General features: G+C 41.3%; 1 protein-coding gene across 4 annotated transcripts in view; it reads right to left on the bottom strand.

Annotated features, from left to right (window-relative positions):
* Arhgap18 (Rho GTPase activating protein 18) overlaps positions 1–19,817 on the bottom strand; it is a 172,493-nt gene that overhangs the window by 49,383 nt on the left and 103,293 nt on the right. For 3 of the 4 annotated variants that reach the window (XM_005389189.2, XM_005389187.2, XM_005389190.2), the window contains exons 2-4: positions 7,567–7,763; positions 4,213–4,448; positions 777–840 (exon numbers count right to left, since the gene is read on the bottom strand). In XM_005389189.2, the coding sequence (XP_005389246.1) occupies positions 777–840; positions 4,213–4,448; positions 7,567–7,763 (497 nt within the window). Of the gene's footprint in view, positions 1–776; positions 841–4,212; positions 4,449–7,566; positions 7,764–19,604; positions 19,796–19,817 lie in introns of all 4 variants that reach the window. The other variant, XM_013516675.1, reaches the window with a different exon arrangement.

Consider the following 19,817-nt stretch of genomic DNA (forward strand, 5'->3'; position numbering starts at 1 on the left):
ATATTAGTGGCATGAATGCCCAAGATGCTGAAATTTAAGAAGATAAACACATTTCACTTTTGTTATAGTTCATTAAGTAACAATTAAGGACTAAATTATTAAGCTTAAATCAATGGCCTTAATTTAGAACAGTCTTCCTTTTTGTAAACAAATGAAACAGCTATGTTTTTTGTCTTATAAGTACTAATAGAGTCCTATAATTCATTTTTTTCCCTGCTCTAAATTTCCAATTTATTTTGGCAATAAATATCCAACAAGGAAAAACCTTGAAAAAAAAACAATAATCAACTGCCCCCCCAAATCTTAATTTTCTTAAGTGCCCATAAAATTTTTGAAAATTAATCCATTTATGAATTTGAGAAGAAAGCTTTAAATTCCCTGGTTGCACTTTCTAGCTGTATGACCCTGGAACAATGAATCTACATTTTCTAAAATTCAGTTGTCTTATCTACAAAAAGGCTGAAGACCAGAACCTACCATGTAGAAGTGATGAGTGTATGAAATGAAGTTAAGACCTCTATGTAACACCTAACACACCTAACACACATATAACACATGATACTCACTTAGGATGCTATGTATATGGATTTTTGGATCAGATAGGGATACACTGAACCTCAAAGGCCAAGTACACATTCAGCTTCATGTAATTACCTATTTGGGGTCTTACATTATTATTTTAACAGAATTTGCTTGCTAGAATGAAAGGTGAATGTCTTAAAAGTTAACATTGTCTATTAGGCTAATTAAAGGAGTAGGAATGAAGTCCAACATACCATCTTTTTCTTGGTATTTGTTTTCAATTGTTCTGACTGCCTGCAATTCAGGGCCATCTGGAGCCTAAACACAGAAAATCAGCCATTTAGTCAAAAAATGAACCAATCAGTCATCTCCAAGTCACACCCTGAGAAAATGGTATTGTAAATAATTTCATTACTAACCTTTAGAGTACAAAAGAATGTGCTCAGACTTATAACACTCACAGTGGGAAAAGAAAACAATCGTCGAACAAATATAAGATGACCCACGACTGTAAGACAAAACATCATGGGGAATATGGGAAATGTCAAGTGTCCCTGTCATTACACACACCACTACCTCATTGAGAGGAAAAGAGAAACATATGAAAAGCTATTCATATTGAGCATATGATGAATGAACAAAATGTGGTTTATCTCTACAACAGAATATTATTTGGCAGTAAAAATAAAATACTGATACATGCTTCCACATAGGTGAACCACGAAACCACTGTGCTATGTGAAAGGAACCAATCACAAAAGACCATACATTTTGTGACTCCACATATGACTTCTACTGTCTGAAATGTCCAGAACAGGCAAATCAGAAAGACAGAAAGTAGGTTAGGGCCTGCCTAAGTGTAGGGAGGGGAACATGGGTGACGGCTGCGCGTGATTATGGGCTTTCTGTGGGCGTTGACTGTGTTATCACTGATTGTTGTAAGCTGCAAAACGTGACCATACTACAGTCCACTAAGATGCACACTTTCATTGGATAAGCTTCCAGTACATGGATTATATAGCAACAATGCTGAGAGGAAACACAAAATTACAAAGCTGAATTAGTTACAAGCTGAAATAGAAACTCTTTTGTAAAAAAAAGCAAGTAATAAATGTAAGATTAAACTCAAACTAAATTAGTCAATTGACATTGAGTCCTAAAACATTCAGTGGAATTCTTTTTGCCAAGGGCTTGGGGCAAGGACCCCTGAGACTGTGGCCCTCTGGGATTCATGAACCTGAGACAGCGTGGTTGGCTCCGCCTACCAGCGGGTGTGGTCAAACTCGCTTCCTCCTCTCCTGCAAGGCCATACCAAGGGGCCGGATTGAGTGAATTAATTTTAAAATAGTCATTCTATTGGATTTCATCTCCCCAGATCAAAAGTGGGCATTGTTGTGCCACTCTAGGGATGAGCCACAGAGAACTGCCTGCTCCACCTGCAATCTACAAAAGCACCAGAGCAGGGACATACATGCCAATAATGTCCTATTTAGATGCATATTGTCCCAAACCCCGGAGGTGGCACACAGCTGCATGCAGAGGTCAGGGCCATGCATCCTCCTTCCTGCACCCAGCTCCGTGGACAGCTGACCTCCATGGCCCAGAGCACACAGCAAGATGCTAAGCTTGTCTGGGAACCCACATTTTGGAATACGTTGCTTTCATTTCTTGTCTTAACAGTTGAAGATGGCAGGGCAGATGGTATTCATTTCTGTATGCTATTTCCTAGTGTCAGCAAGGGCTTCATGAGCAAGCACGGAAAGTGGGGGAGTAGACACACCCTCTTGCAGAGGAACTGCAAGTCAAGGCAGCAGGGTTGTGTTTGCTTGAGGGACAGGCATGGGGTGCAGTCCAAATATCTAATGGGCAGCACTGCTTCAATTAAAGGCATGGGGTGTAAGCAAGTCAACAGTATTTTAATTTGTTGGTGCTATTTTTTAACGAGCCCATCAGTTGATACAATCCACCAATTACCTTGGACTCAAAACCATATGGTTTAGACATTACCAGGAATTTACGGAAAGAGCCGCTTTTAGCAGGAGGTAGCAACATCCTCTTGAAGATTGGCAGGAATCCCACAGTGTACTTCTGCTTAGGCTCAGCTCTCTGCCTCCTTCCTCTCTTCACTCCCTTTTAGGTCCCTTAGGGTGGCTTCTTTAATTAGGGAGGAAATACTATACTACTATATTTCCTTTCCACTCATTTTTCTACAGCTGGAAACCTCATTCAATTCTCTGGCACCCGTGGATGTCCCAAATAAGCACTGGGAGGTAAGGCCTTAACTCAGACAAGTGCCTGGAGCAATCTAGTGACCCCAGAACTCCCATAAAAGGACTAGGTTTGATCTAAAATTGGCCATCCAAATTGAGTAGCAATCTGCAGCTAGAAAAGACTTCTTGGAAGGATGAAACATCTCCCAAAAGCAAAAATCCTGCAAATGACAGAAACTTTAAACTCTTCCACTTCCTATATTTATAAAGAATCATAACATTTTTAATCACCCTTTTATAGTATAAATAGAATCTCATATTCAGAATGCTTACTATCAGAACTATGTATGGAAACAAAAATAAAGCAGGACAGAAAACAGTTAAAAGCACATACTTTGGAGTCAGACAAACTTGGGTTTAGTGTCTATGGGACATTGGGCAAATTACTTAAAATCTATGAGCCTCAGCCTTAGAATGGAAATGATAATACCTCACTCATAAGCCAGCTGGAGGGATGCAATGAGATAAAGCAGGTAAGGCAGTCAGCCCAGTCAACGTTCGGTAGCGGTGGCAGAGTTTGGTATTGCTATTGGTACCGTTACACTCATTGTTCAAGAGTCCCTTCACTCCTTCCCATTTTAACTACTTCTGTGGATCTCGTGAGCCACTACTGGGGCCAGAATGTAAATCCACTGTGACCTTAAGAAACCACTTTGCCTTTTTTCAGAAGCGGGACCCTCTTGGTGAAAGAAAGAATGATAATTGACATTCTGTACAAATTCCTGATTTCCTCGTGAATGAATGATAATGAACACAGGAACTGCCTGTTGTGTGCAGCAGTGTTCTGAGTCACACAGGTGTACTACAGCACCAACCTTCCCTGACAGCGCCTCACCCGGTTTCTACCGAACTCCAACAGCTTCCATGAACACATTTACCGTCTGCACACGGATTCACTTAAATGTGTACACGCCGAGTATGTGCTTCAGCACCAGACACAGAGGGGACTTGAGTTCACGTCTCAGGGTCCCTAGTTTGTAATGCAGCTGCTATTAGCTCTCTCATATCCCACATCCTCCCCTTCCTGGGTCTGAAAAATCAAATATTCCTATAAGCATTAAGAGACAGGGGCAATCTAGTTCTTCCTACCTGCATATCACTAACAACTGAGGCAGTCCCCTGGCAGTCGGAATGCCTTGGAAGCCTTCCCTGGTGCTCCTTGTATTACATCTAAAACTCTAAGGACACCATCTACTCCCAAGAGCAGGCTCACACTGAACTTGCACTTGCTAGCATCTTGCCCATGGGTACAACCTCCAGAAGGGTAGGGACAGAAACCTGCAGGTTCACTTCAGGAACCTCTGGTATCCAGTATATCATCAGTGCCCGCTAGGTTTGTAAGGATTTGAATTAAACTGGGTGGGTCCAAGCGAGTCTCAGGAGTTAATCCCTTGCCTGAAAATTGGAGAAGAAAACTTACTTTTTCTTTTGACTCTGTCTGTTGAGCAAATATGTCTCTGACGTCAGGGATGTGGTATTGTTTGTTCTTCTTCCTCAAGGTCTGGGAGACCGTCTCCACCCGCCTCTGAACAGCTGCGGCCTGGGTGCGTGTCAGAGTGGACAGAAACACCATGCTTTCCTGGGGATCCTCGGCGGACTCTCCAAAGAGATTGGACAAGCCGGCCTCTTTCAGCCACTCTTCTTCCAATTCGCCCTCTGAAACAGTCGGGGGGAAATATCAGCTTTTAAATCACAAACTATGAGAACGTTCAATTTTTATAAGCTGTTAAAAACTCTTTCTGAAACTATTGTAACCAAAATGCAATGTTAAGAAAGCATTATTTGAAACTTGGACAGCTGCCGTCTACTCTGCCCTTGGACAGTGCTATCAAATGGTAGGTGATTTCATATATACTCGATTAAAAATTTTTAAATGACTTCACATGTAATTAACCTCCACAACTTCCCTGCAGATTAACTACGGAGGAAAATACTGTTCCCTTCCAGAGACCAGTGAGCAATGGAAAGATAAGTTCCTCCCATCAATGGCACGAGGAGTCAGACTGTGGATACGGATTCCAGGCCAGTTTTTTGGTTCACATTCGGCGTTACCCAGAGTCCAGCACTCCTTTGCGGGAAGGCTTGCTTCTTCTGTTCACTGTGGCTGAGGGAGCAGGGGGAGGTCTCGGACAGCAACTAGGAATAACTAGCACTGGGAATAATTCAATTTCAAATGAATCTTTCTAATCCTGCAGTCAGCACATCAGCTTATATTATTTTTTTTTCAAATTTAAAGAAGCATCCTATTTTCAACAAAAAAAGCTGATATGAGAAAATAATTAAATAACTGGATCCACTCAAAACACTGAAAATAGGAATATAAACAGTGGTTATAGTTGGCCCTCCACATCCCGCAGGCTCTGTACCTGATAGTTTACCCCAAAAGACCGAAAACATTCTTTAAAAACGGAGCATCTGCATTGAATGTGTACAGGCGTTGTCATGAGTCCTTGAGGCACACAGGGCAACAACTGCTGTACGTAGCCCTGATGTTGTTTTAGATGTGTCCAGTGATGATTAAAAAGTAGATAAGAAGACATCAATAGGCCACATGCAAGCACTATGCCGTGGTATGTGAAGAACCTGAGAACTGTGTATTGTGACATCTGCAGCAGTCTGGAACAAATCACCCATGAGTATCAAGGGGTGACATGTTGTTCAAGATCTAATGAAAATCATAGACAATCGAAAGGATAACTGGATAGATGTGCTCCGACCATGTTTACAGCATGGCCTGGGTCCATTCTGCAGCTATATCACTTTGAGCAAGTCCCTCAGTCTCCAAATGACCCCACCTTCCATCTGTAAACTAAAGGGCAGCTCTCCCAGCTGCCTCATAACCGAGGATGAGAAGGTTGGAGGGAAGAGCTGCACAGAGCACTGCGACAGCCTGCGTTACAAGCTAAGGCACTGACTACACTGTGTGTCTCCTTCTACCCGACGTAAATTCCTTCATGACAGAAATCAGTTGTTAATAACCCTGGCTGCTAGTGTGAGGCACTCTGTTTATTGACATAAAAAGTCAGTCAACCATTATCATGAATGCTGTTTGGGTAGAGCTCGGTACAGGTATATAAAACCAAATTGCCAGAGGAAAAAAATAGCTGAAATTGCTGTGAAAAGGAAAACAAAGAGAACTGTAGAGAGTCATTTAGTGTACCACTCTGGCCGGTATTCTCGATGGCCACTCTGTACATGATAATCTACACATTTTTTTGAGACAGGGTCTCACTGTATAGCCCAGCCTGACCTCAAACTCACGGCAATCCTCCTGCCTCAGCTTTCTGAGTGCTGGGATTATAGGCATGTGCCATCACACCTGGTCACCATCATTTTTAACTTTAGGGAACTATCAAGCAGCTAGCAACACATGGCTTAAGTGCTACTTTATTTTACTAAACGGGCCACTTCTATGCCACTTCCCTATTGAGACACTGGACAGAAAGGCTAAGAAATAATATTAATTATCATAAATAAGCTTGACTTTACTACTAACATATTTGGGGAAGAAAGAGAAAGTTGAAGAGTTTTTGTTTTTTACAAATCTAAGGAATGTTAAAAAAGAAAACATCCTCAACTTTTAAAATTATTATTGGATTATTTTCCAAGCAGTGTTATAGCAAAGGAGAAGATATTTCTAATTATCTCCAGCCCAAATCATTTAGTAAAGAAGACAGTCACTCCATCAAGAAGGAAATCTCTTAGCAGAGGACAGAGCACAGACCTCACTGGTGGCATTCATATATCATCTGATTTACAAAAACATACAGTGCTTACAAATTTACAGATGGCATAGAGAGAAGGCTAATTAAATAGGCACCAACACTGGGCATACAAGCTTGGCGATTGCTTAAACTTAAGAGATTAAAGGAAATGGAATGAAGTTTAAGGAAAAAAACCTAAAGAATAAATTATTACTTGTGTCTTTCAGAATATGAGTGCCGTAGTGCACAGTGTGGCACATATGGTTGGGAAGAGACTTGAGCAAGAAAGAGGCAAGTACAGAAGTTAAAAATGCGCGTGCCATCTTCTGAGGCAGACCTGCATTCCTTACATTAGTTGGCCAAACAGGTGGTGTGGGATCTCGGCTGGTTTACTGTACTTTGAATGATAAAAGGAGTATGACTGTAATAGATCTGAAAATCACCCACAAAAAATGTTGGTTTGGCACATTTTTCTTGTAGAAATGACTTAGCTAGAAATGAGATAAATATCCTCAACTCTTTGAAAGGCTTCTGTCCTGTGAAAGTGCAGTGAACTTGCTCTGTTCTCTCCAAAGGCAAAAAACTACAGCATGTGAGCTGAAGTTAGATGCTAATAGGCCAGAAATCAATAAAATAAAGATCAAAAGAAATCAAGCAGACCTCTAGAAAAGCAGTATCACTTCAAATCAGGACCTTTCCATAAACATCTACATCTCCTGGAGACCAAAAAAACTATGTGGCCGATGTGTTATCAATGCAGTTTAGAGGATTTCAAAGACCAAGCTTAACTCTTAAGAATTTACGACATAGCTGGCTTAGCCTACAAGAGTGTAGCCAGAGCTACAAACTAAGCGAATTACTCATGCCTCTTGTGTTGGGCAGCTGCACCCATGCATCCGCCACAAACAATTTTCAAGTTGAAAGGCAACTGGCAGTCTCTTCTGGTTGTTCTCTTCCTCCCTATGCATGAATTTTCCATAAACACATACACCAACAATGACAGTTTTATTACACCAACAGTGACAGTTTTATTACACCAACAATGACAGTTTTATTTATTTAGTTATTACCATCAGGGACTTTGACAACCACCACCTCTTGAGCTTGTCTGTTTTCACTAGATTTCTTGATATTTTCTAGTTCTGTCCAGTAGTCCTCCATAGACATTTCATCCAAGGAATCCTGGGAACTCGATCGATCGAACGGAGGTTTCTCTGTAGCTTTAGTAGTGCTTTCCTGGTTCATGGTGTATTGGCCATATCTGCAACTACAAATTGAAAAAAAAGTAACGTGATTTATTTTGGTGCAAGAAGAAGTCATACAATTTTCAAAATAGAATATTGAGCTGGAGAATTTGGAAACTCCTTAAGTTCTTTTTAATAAAACAAAGGAAAGAAATATTTTGAAACTGTTTATCTTCGGATGCTACTGTTTGTAATATGCTTGTAGAACAATGCAGTTCAAAAACTATGGTGAAAAACAAACAGCACTATAGTAATTTACTTTTCCATGTATTTCCATTCTCTAGGAAATACAGAGGATGATAGCTCGTATTACCTTAAATTACCTCAAGACTCATTTAAATCTGAAACTTTGTTTCTAACAAAATAGTAGTATAACTTATAATCATAGACCATTAATGAATAAAATTGAGATGAGTTTTTTCCAATATTTAATATTTATAATTTATATTTATAAACCAAATTCAATTGACTCTTATATAGCAATCACCTTCAATCAATGAATACAGTATTATTTGAATTCCCAATCTGGAACTACCATATAAATAGAAGGGTGATTTATTAAGTTTGATGCTATATGTATTAATAATTTTTAAATGAGGTGAAACACTCATTTATTGGCAACTGCTCAAGTATAGCAACAACAGCTTGGGATTACTTCAAACACTTATTTTACATATTATCTATGAAGAAAAGAATAAGAGTATTTTGTGACTTCAAGTAAACTATATTTTCTTTATAATTCACATCTATTCTACTTCTCAGGTTGAATTACAGCAGCTTATAATAACTAGTAGAAATACTAATTTTTGTTTTGTTATGTATACAGTGAAGAAAACAACACTAATTACTTGAAAGGGAAATCTTTCTGCTATGTGCCCTTCCTTTATATACAATATTTTTTAAAAAGTAAAATCTGACTGGATACAATAACTGGTGAAAAAGTGCTTTTATATTCAAAATTTGAATTGCTTTTTATTTCACAAGAAGGACTTCTAAGAAGTAATATGCTGCTGAATTACTTTTATTTCCTGTACAATGTGAAAATAAAAAGAAATAAAATTCTTTAATAGCATGTGAACAATCTCACATCTAAAGTGGCCTTTCCCATGATTATTTAAAACGTTAGGATTTTAATTCTACATGAGGGAGAGGGTCACTGAACTCTGGGCAAATCTACCCAGCAGTTTAATTCTAACTGCTTTGTTAGAAAAAGGCAAAGAACTTAATTGCCAATTGCTGCAAATATATGCAGTATCACTGGATAGTTATCTGTAATATGTGAATAGGTCAGTTTTCTTCCCTTAAAGATGGTTCTCTCTGCCTTGCCTAAGCACTTTATTAATGCTGTTGGCATGAATGAATAAATAATCACTATCATCTCTGCCTGGTAACAACCTTGGGTGGTGATGGCTGGATATGGACCGAGGCCAACAAGAATAAATCTAGCCATGTTTGTGAACTTCTTTCCTCGAATCTCTATTGTCCATTGTTTGCCTCCTCCATCCCTTAATGTAAGGGGTGCTTCCTTCCTCCCCGGGCCCAGCATCCTGTTTACCGCACTGTATCCCCCTTGTCACCTGGTCTGGCCCCGGTGGTCACTATACAACCAACATTTTCTCCACATGCTTTTCATTTCTGATTCCAAAAGTGTGAGTAAAAAAGTTATCATCCTCTTAAAAAGGACTCGGAAGTTTCTCGGAGCAGTCACTCAATGTATTTAGATTCATAGTCCTAATCCTGCCTTACCAGGATAGTTAAAACTAATTTACAGACTGTCTGCCGGATTCATTTTTGTGTACTGCATATCAAATTGTCAAATACATAGATGCCCTATCCTTGATTGCTTGTTTATTTCTTTTTGTTGTAGTACTGAGAATTGAACCCAGGGCTTTTGCACTGAATTACATTCCCAGCATTCCCTCCTTTTTTTTTTCTTTAACTTTTTATTTGGAAGAGTCTTGTTAGGTTTTCCAGGCTGGGCTCAAATTTGTGATCCTCCTGCCTCAGCCTTGTAGAGTGGTGGGGTTTATAGCTGTGTGCCATCATACCTGGTTTTTACTTCTTAATAGTATAACATTGGCTACCTCAGTTTGTTTCTTACCCTTGGTCCCAATGACCTCCAAGGGAGTCCACAAAAGTACTGGGAACTGTATGGAGTATAATGGCTAATGTCAAATAATTTGGTTTATCTGCTCACAAGAAAGAGGTACAGCTGCACTAGAAATATGTTAAGCCTTTCATTCCTGAAGGAATGTGTTTATTCTGGCAAGAATTTTCCAGTATATTTCCAGTAAGATAGCAAGGGCATTGAGCAGCAGCACTGTTACACAAAATACACCTATACACCTATATCCAGCCCTTTCAAAGTATGCATAAAGCAAAAATCTCACAGCTTAGTGCCGATGAGATTAACTGACTCAATATTTTGACTTTAATAAGATTCAGAATCCAAATGAGGTTTTACAACAACCTGAAAATACTGAGTCATGGAGTCTTCTTTTTTCCTCTCCTCGTAACCCCCCACCACCACCTTAGGTCACAGGAAACTATGGCAAAAGCACATTTTCCATTTAAATGTGTATTAGGAATCAAGTGTGAGGAGGAGGCAGTAGACATTTAGTAGCCAATTCCCCTCCTTAGTTACTCTCTCATGTATTGGTTTTCTCTCAAAAGGTAAGAGAACATTTTTCCAGGGCTTAGCAATTAGCACAACTTATTTCCTTCTTGGGATCTGCTCTGCTTTGTACTTCAGAGAGTCAGTGGTTAAAAATCTGGAACCTTCTTAAACTTCCCCTGGTAAGTGGCCAGTGAACAGATTTCCTCTGCTCTGCTTTTAGGGATGCGTTATTTGATACATCATTCATTCTGAAAATTGGGTTCAAGGTCACAGAGCAGCATCTGCTGGATGTAGTGAACTACAGAACAGAAATATTTTTCACCTCCCAAAGATCCAAGCCAGCACACAGTGCAGAAAGAATCAAAAGAACATGGTTCATACCACAGGCAACTAACCACCCATTACCTCGCCTGACCCACTGGCAGGCGACTGTTCCCAGTCCTTGCCTCTCCCGGCTCAGAATCCCATGTGCTGGGCCAGGGATATAGCTCAGTGGCACAAGTGCCTGCCTGGTAAGTGCAAGGTCCTGAGTTTGATTCCCGGTACCAAACAAAAAAAAAAGAAGAATCCCATGTGCTGGCCATCCATAGCCATGCTTCCAGTGCGTGTATTTCTCACCTCCTACAACTATCAGGACAGAGCTCGATAGAGTCCTCTGAAAGAAATCACCTGCGGTGCTCTACAAAGAACTGCTTCCGGCTTGTCCAAGTCATGCTCTTCCCTACACACCACGGCGCAGGCCCGTCTTCTGTCACCACGTCCCCAACAAACACACGCTCCACACACCCTTTTTCATCTTGCTAGCATGTCCTTCACGCTATACTTTTTAAAGTCAGGGATTTGTTCTGCTGTATTTTCTCTACACATGCATTACTCCCTCTCTCTGTGATCCTTTTTCCAGCTGGTCAGTGCATTTCAGAGCTATTGATATCTTTCCAGGTATTGGTAATGCCTGTTACTTATTTCACAGTACAAAATCTGAGACTGGTCTGTGCAGTATGTACCTACTTCCCTAGGAGGTGTGGGGCGCATCTCACAACACTTTGGTCTACTGGAAGACGGCACGCTGATCAATGATTCAACCTGCCACTGATGAAATCAGCACAGAAACGGAAATGTGTGGAATTAAGGGACCTATGTAGCCAAAGATGCCAGCTCTGCTTACACATCCCTATGCTCCCTATGCTCTTTGGTAAATCTCAATTTCTCTACTCAATTTTCCTGCCTATAAAATGGGATATTAATAACGGTGGAAGTAGGGGAACAGAAGGTCATTGGTCCAATCCCCAGCAATGTCAAAACCAAACAAAACACCCAACTGCCTTAATTCCTTCTGAAGGGCCTGGCTGGGAACCATGCCAAGGTCAGGGCAGCTGGTATAATAGCTCATTTTTACTGCTGTTTTGTAACTGCCTCTCTTCCAGTTTTGTTTGTTCTGATGCTGGGATCTGAACTCAGGGCCTCATGAATGCTAAGTACACACTCTATGACTAGATATAACCACACCCACAGCCACTACTGCCACACAGGTTCCTACGGTCACATTTGCTCTCTTCTAAGGTTCAGAGGGATCCTTAATCCTATGGGGCAGTTCTCAGTGTTTTGGTCCCAGAACCCCCTTACACTTAACATATTTTAAGGTTCCCCAAAGAGCTGTGTGTGTGTGTGTGTGTGTGTGTGCGCACGTGCATGTGTGTGTGTCTGTGTGTCTATGTGCATGTAATCTCTGCTGATGTTCCTAGCATTTAATATTAAAATTGAAAAAATTATGAGGACTACTCATTTGGTAAGAATAAATATCTCAACATAAATATATTTTTGGAAAAAAAAATCTCCCAACCCCCCTCCAAAAAAAAGATAAGTGGCATCATTTTACATTTTTGAAACAGTCTTGAAAGCCCAACTTAATAAAAGGCATCGGGATCCCCATGTCTGCTTCTGTACGCAATTGACTGGAGTATTATACAGCATATCATCTCTGGGATCCTGCACCACATTCTTATGAGAGCATGACTGACTAAGGAAATAACATCTCAGTGATATCATGCAAATAGTGTGGATCTCCCAGGCCCCTGAGAAGGTGCTGAGGCTCCCAGATGTCCAGGAACCACAGTTTCAAACTCACTGCTCCATGATTTCTCAAAAATACCACCTAATGGGTCTGAAAAAGCACTTTCCAATTCCATGCACAATGCTCCCAAGAGTCCTCCTGGAAGAAGACGTGCTTTGCTAGTGGCCCTTAACCTAACTCTTTGTTTACTTTCGTTTTGCAGCCTGTCATGAAAACTGGAGCTCGCTCCAATGATACCTCCATAGTTTGCTTACTCTCCAATGACAAGGAATGAAACCAGCACTTAGAAAGCCTGGCCTTGCGGATGCCTTCAGTGCTGGGCTCAGAGCCAGCACATGTAAAGGAGGAGCAGGTCTCCCCACTTTGGCCCGGTATTCAGATGTGGTTTCCCTTATTGCTCCTTTGCCATCTACCTCCTCTCCCTGAAACCCCCTCCAAGTAGACTTCTTTGGGACAAGTATGTGTCTTTCAACTCACTTAACTCTCTGGTCCAATTCCTTTTTGTATCCCGTGTTGTTGTGACTGAGAAAACAATAATCTGAAGGAGAATGTTTTGTTTGACTTTGGCATGTTAAGCACTTCTGAATGGAAAAAATTAGAAGACCTTAGACCCTGCCTCTGAAACAAGGCATTTTTAAGCTTCTCCTTTCTTCCTCTGTCTGATTGAAGGTGTCTTAACCTACATAAACTTCTGCCAAAAGTGCAACTGCCTTGAACTTCCGGTCCTAGGATTCTTATCAAATAACCAGAGAAAATGAGCCAGCTGTGGAGAAGGAAGAGGCTAAGGGCCCTCGCCACACCAGGGAGGCTGCACCTGTGCGGATACAACACTGATTCCCAGGAAAAGAGGCCCCTCCTCTTCCGCGCACCCACCTTCCCTACAGCCGAGGACCTGCGTCACAGACCAGGGTCTCCCCTCGCATCAGTGCCTCACCCTTTTCTCCTAAAATCACTACTGCCCCTCTAAAAGCTCCACAGTCCCCTTCCCCATCCTCCTTTCACCTATGACATCGGTATTTAAGTGCTCACTACCCTCAAGTTTCATGTTTTCACGTTCCTGTTCATGTCACACAGATCTGTACGTCTTTTCTCCTGCTAATCTATCCATGGTGAATGTGACCCTGCACAACTCCAGAGAGGATGCAAGGTCTTCCCAGCCCCTCCAAGACCAACTGTGGCACTTCATAGCATGTCTGTCTCCTTATTCTATCCCTGCCAGAGACATTTTTGTGGTGCAAAGTCTTGCCTTTTGAACGCCATTGATGCGAGTCCCTGGTTTTGTGTTTTATTTTCTTAGAAGATCCTATTAACACAGGTGGTACAATTGGGTCTCAGGGCCACTCCCCCCCATTCACCTGAACCTGGGCAGTGCCCCGGGGCCAATTTCCCAAACTTTGTACTAAGGCTTAGTCCCCAGAGGTAGAGATAAAAGAATTGCAAAATTCCAAACCAGGAGGCCTGCGCACCTTATCCTCCTGCATGAACTACACTCACCTTTCTTCACCTGGAGTTCATTAAAAGCTCATGCATTTGTACTACATCTCAAACATCCAGTTACAGAAGAGTGAATTATGGGAAAGGACTTGTGCAACAACGGACAGCTGACATGACTCAGCACCCTGTTGATCATGGAGTCAGTCTTGTCCTTGAGGAGCCAATGGGAGGCTCCCTAGACCCGACACACAGTTTTAAATCGCTGAATTCAAGACTGAATTCATCAAAGCTCTTGCCACTTTCCTTTTGCTGACACAAGCCTGCCCACTCACTACAACTGTCGCCTACTCAATCTTTGCTGTTTCATCTTTATTCATCTGGCACAAGACCCCAGGAACCCGTTCGGGACCCCATCACCCATGGAAAAGTTATCACAATTTTTATTCTACCTTTACTTCCCTGCAGGACATGAAGTGAGAGGATTGGGAGACATAATAGACATTACAGTTCATTTTTTGTTTTGGCTCTTTTTGAAAAAAATATAAAAGAAGGAGTTCTTACCTGGATCCTGAGTTATTACCAACCTTAATGACTAAGTATATTTGAGATAAAGTTGTATTTATTGAAACTTAAACTTCAGGATCGGATCTTAGAGATGCAGACCTTTCTGAACATATTCCAGAAGACATAATGAGGACTGGGTGTTAAATCTTCCCCAAACTCACTAAGCAAAGGGACAGTAAAACTCAGATAAAGATCTTGTTTTTTCTTCAGTGGTTATTTTATTATACTGAGCAGATCAAAAGAATAGAATTTGCTTTTTACTCATTAGATACATCCATTTTTCTGAGTTTATATTGTGTATGGTGAGCCAAAAGGGATCTTAATGACACAGTCTATAATTGGCATTAATGTCCATTAAATTTATCAAGAGGCAAATATACTTAAAGATCAAAGTTCACCTCTTTGATATGTTTGGTGTTGAGCCTGGCTTCAAACAGAACTCATTTTTAAAACTACTTGGCTTTGCAAATTTAAAAGTCTTTAAATGTTTTAAAAATTCACCTTGCTTCTTCATCTATATCTCTATGTTGAAACCAAAAGCAAGCTTCTGACGAGCAGACGTGCAGAGCTTTCTCTTTCCCTGCAGCAGTGATATTATGGAAGTAATGACTGCCCTTGCGCACTGGTAAAGCTATGAACAGTGTGTAATGGCTCTGTCCATCAGAATACGCTCCATTTGAATGACTATGAAGAGCTGTAGCCGATGAATGACCCAAGTCATTTTCTTTCCTTGGGAAGTGAATGCTCACCATTGTTTAGCTGAGAGCAGTAATTATTAGAAGTGGCTCTAACATCCAAAGGAAAGAACATTAACACTGCGCAAAGGCAGGCAGAAGTTGATTAGAAAGCAAAGCTACATCACCACCCCTAAACCTGGGGACCATCAGGACTCAGGGAAAGTGTTCCCAGTCTCTTGTACCCAAACCACCTGCTATAGTTTAAGGACCTAAGTTTAGCATCATATTCAATTAATCGTATCTCTTTATGTTGTATAGAAACTCAGTTTTTACACTTTGAAGTAAACAATTAAATTGACTCATTTTCTTTCAAAAGCTTTTTCTGCAAAAATAAAAATTAAAAATTAAAATATCCTCAAAAAACTAGGATTGGAGGTCCCAATTGACCCAGCTATTCCCCTGCTGGGTATCTTTCCAGAAGAATTAAAAACAGTACCACAGCGATATACAGTATGTGAACCCATGTTTATAGCAGCACGCTTTGTAATAGCTAAATCTTAGAAACAACTCAAATGCCCATCAACCGAGGAATAAATAAAATGATATGGTGTTTTTATACAATGGAGTACTACTCAGTCATAAAGAAGGATAAACTGGAGACTCTCATAGGTAAATGGATGCAACTCGAGACCACACTCATAAGTGAAATAAACCAGATACACATGTGTAAACATCATATTGTCTCCCTAGTGTGAGAAGCTGAAAGAAGAAATAAGAGCCAAAAAGTATAATAAATATTGTGAAGTGGGAAGAAATTGTTCAAAAGGAAAGAGAAACTAGGATGGGGGAACGGAGAAAAGAAAGAAGGGAAACACACACACACAAAAGAAAAAATATATATATATATAAGATTGTTATACTAGTAATTTCTCTTAGTTCATTGAAAAGAAAGGTTTGTGCTAATATTGTTTGGACAATTAAATGTCTATATCTTGTACTTTGAGTACCTAATTTAAAGATAACAATGCACAATCTATTAGCCATTACTACCCTCCTATTATCTTGTGTTGAAATTTTGTGGGGTTATTTTCCTCTTTAAAATTAAAAAAAAAAGAATCATTTAAGGTCCTGCTGTATTGCTTCATAGTTTTTCAGTGTCCACCCAGGTTGGCCACACAGCGAAACAGTGGCCATCGGATCATCCTGTGTTCACACAACATCACGCAGGTAAAACTGACAAGAAAAGCCCACTAGCAACAAATTGAAAGTGGACCTTTGAAAACTCGACTTTGCCACTTCGCTGATGAATATGGCAAAGCAATGCTTGTGTGGTTTTTGTTTTTCATTGCTGCTTTCACGCTACTCCCACGTCCCAAAGGGACAATGATGTGAGTCCGCACCATGAGGTCTGGCGGACAGGAAGCAGTGCAGGAAGAGAGCAGGGGATGGGGAAGCAGGCAGGACAAGCGCAAACACTCGCCCCGCTCATGTACAGGCCCAGGGTCCATAGGTAGGGCTGTCACAGGCTGTCAGACACAGGTCTTCCTTGTTTTAGAGGAAGGGTTCTGGGTAGATGTGGGCTTTCTTTGCTGCTGAGCCTCCCCCATCCTTTCTCAGGAAGGTGCTTTTCTCCCTGCTCAATTGGAGGTACAACTTGACAACTAGACACAGGGGAACCACAGGCCCCGAAGGTGAAAACCATCCTCCAGGACGAGAAGGAAAGCCTCTGTACAGGGACTTTGACATACAATCTCCAGGTCCTGAGACGCTGGTCCGAAGCACATCAAGTGGTGCTTACACATCTACTTCATTCATCGTGTCTCTGTGACGGCACCCACCTTATATCCCAGGCCTGCTATCCTTTCTCTAGGCCTCCAGCTTGTTCTGGCCAGCCATAGGCACCTGGAAATCACATACCAGTAGCTACTTTGCATCTGAGCATAAGCCTTCCAGTTTGATGTGTTCTCTGATTGTCATCATTCAGTTTCATAGCTTGGTACCATTCTCTGTAAGAGTTGGAATAACTCACTTCCATAGACTTCCCAAAGCCCTTCTTATACCTTACACTGTCAGGATATGCTCAAGCTTGTATCCCCACCACCAAACCCTGTGGTTTTGGTGGCAAAAGTCCATGGCTGGTTGGTCGGTTTGTTTAGTTTTGTCTTTCATCTTGTGACCCTAAGTTTAAGGTGGTACAAACCAGCCAAGGGATCTTTTGCTCAGTTTGGAGGGAAATCACAAAATCATCATGTTTCCAAGAAACCCCACTAAGAAAGTTCTCTAAAGAGAAGATGGGGCCACATTCTCCCCAGCTCCTACATCTGAGCTTTGCTGGCTTATCACAGAAAAAGGATTTCAAGGTGTGCCAGTGAGAGCCACCAGAAGACAGACTTACTAGTAAGAAAGTAAGGAAAATAGGAGAGGAGCTTCAGCCTGAGCTGAAGGACGCATAGCTCTGATGATCACAAGAGCCTTCACGAAAGGGCAGGACTAGCTTTTACATTTTTGCTGGGTGGCCTTAACTTGTGAGCATGGCCTCACGTGTCAGGGGTTTCCTCCTAGTATAACATAGGCCCAGGGGCCATTCACCGCGGCACATACCCTGACATCCACCCCCAACACACTGGTCCTTGCAATAAGAGCAGAGGAATAAAGGGAAAAGCCTAGTCCATGCACTGTTGGCAAGGCAAGAGAGAGAAAGAGATGTTTCCGTATTTAGAATGTAACAAGTCATGAATTAAAGCCTGAGAATTTTATATCTCCTGCCCTAAGAGGATGTCAGTCCTATTACAAAGCAAACTGCTTGCCAACTATTCAGTTACTAATTATTGAGTTATTGCTGCTTCTGAAATAACATTCCTTTAATTTCAAAGATTTGTTTTAATTTCATTGCACAGAACTACAAAGAAATAAGATTGAAACATGAAAAGTATCCAGCAGAGAAACCAGAATTCAAGAAATCTTAACATTAATAAGGTAATTTTTCTGTCTCTGTGACTTCACTCTTACATGTTTAGTCTAAAAAAGGAGGCTTCCTAGCTGGACATGGTGGTGCATATCTGTATTCTCTACACTTGGGAGGCTGAGGCAGGAAAATCAACTACCACAAATTTGAAGCCAACCTGGGCTACGTAGTAAGTTCAAGGTCAGCCTTCACTGCATAGGGAAACCCTGTCTCAACAGCTCCCACAGCAAAAACAGTAGGCTTTGTAAGAAAACAGAATATACAAAAGGAAGGGCTAATTTCATGTCAGATTGCAACTAATATTAAGTCACCAATAAGTTTCAATGTGCAGTTTTTTAAACACACATTCATATGTTATATTCTGGCATCTCAATCTCTAAAGCAAATGTATATTGAACGCCTTACCTTATGTTGAGCACTGCATTAGAGATGTCTATTCAGCCAAGCTCTTCAAACTTTGTATTATGAGGTAGAGGATAAGTAACATTACCACCAGCTACAGCATGGAATTTTCCAGATCTTCAAGGAACTAAAAGCCCGACAACCTCCAAGACCACTGCGCAAGCATCATCCTAACACTCTTCAGCCTTTGCTGTGGTTCACCATTCCTTCCCCAGTGAGAATTTCACTTCCTCTCTGGCTACTGCTACCTGCTCACCCTCAACTCTCCCCCAACTCAATCATCCCCCTACATCTAGACCGGGAACTTGAGGTTACCTCCATTAGCTCTTTACTATGGTTTCAATACTTGTGTCACTCTAAAATCTGTACGTTAAGTCCTAACCTGCAAGGGGGGACAATATTAAGAGGTGGGTCTTTTGGTGAGGGATTAGTGTCCTCATAAAGGAGGTTCCAGAGAGCTGCCTTGCATCCTCTCCCACTGAGGACACAGTGAGAAGGTGCCATCTATGACAAAGCAGCCCTCATCAGACCGCAAATCTGCCTGCATCTTCATTTTTAAAGTCTCAGCCTCCAGAACGGTGGCAAAAGTTCCTGCTGTTCATAAGCTCCCCGGCTTCTGACATCTTGTTTGAACAGAATGGGCATACTGTACAGGCATCCATCCTGGAAGCCGTCCCTCCCCTGGACTGTTTGTCATAGGCCTCTTGAGTTTGCTCAAGTCCTGCACTAGTTTATTAAAGCTGCTCTGTCTCTTTCCTGAGACAGAGCCAGCTTCCTCAGACTTGCTGCATGTGTGGTTCTTATCTCACCAGTCATGTGGCTCCAAAGGTAGTTATCAGCCACTGAACTTTGTGTCCGCCTATTACCCATTTATTCCAAGTACTATTTCCTTTAAATTGGTATAATTTAGGTGTACATTATGATCATATTCATTATAGGGAATTTGTATGTGTACATGAAATATCTTGTTTCCCCTATTTTTTCCCAGTACTATTCTAATATTAAATTGAAAAATAAAGCTGGGTGTTGTGCTCATAGGACCAAGAGTTTGAGGCCAGCCTGGACTACATGGTAAGACCCTCTTGCATAAAAGCAAAAACTAAAATCCCCTCTCAACCAGAAGCAATACTACACCTGGTTCCAAAATGCCATTCTATGTGGGAATGTGAAGCAGCTTAGGAAATCCAAAAGCAGTTCATGCCCTTAAGAGTTCACTCCGAGGCCAGTGTCAAGACTGCTGGCTTTCTACAAAAACATCAGCTTAAGGATTGCACCTTCAGCTTCTATCCCTCTTGTTCTCCTCTGCTTTCCACCCTGGTCAGCCCCTATAAATAAAAAAATAGAGGT

This window comes from Chinchilla lanigera, unplaced genomic scaffold, assembly GCF_000276665.1.
Source record: "Chinchilla lanigera isolate Chin_1 unplaced genomic scaffold, ChiLan1.0 scaffold00035, whole genome shotgun sequence".
NCBI classification, from domain to species: Eukaryota; Metazoa; Chordata; class Mammalia; order Rodentia; family Chinchillidae; genus Chinchilla; species Chinchilla lanigera.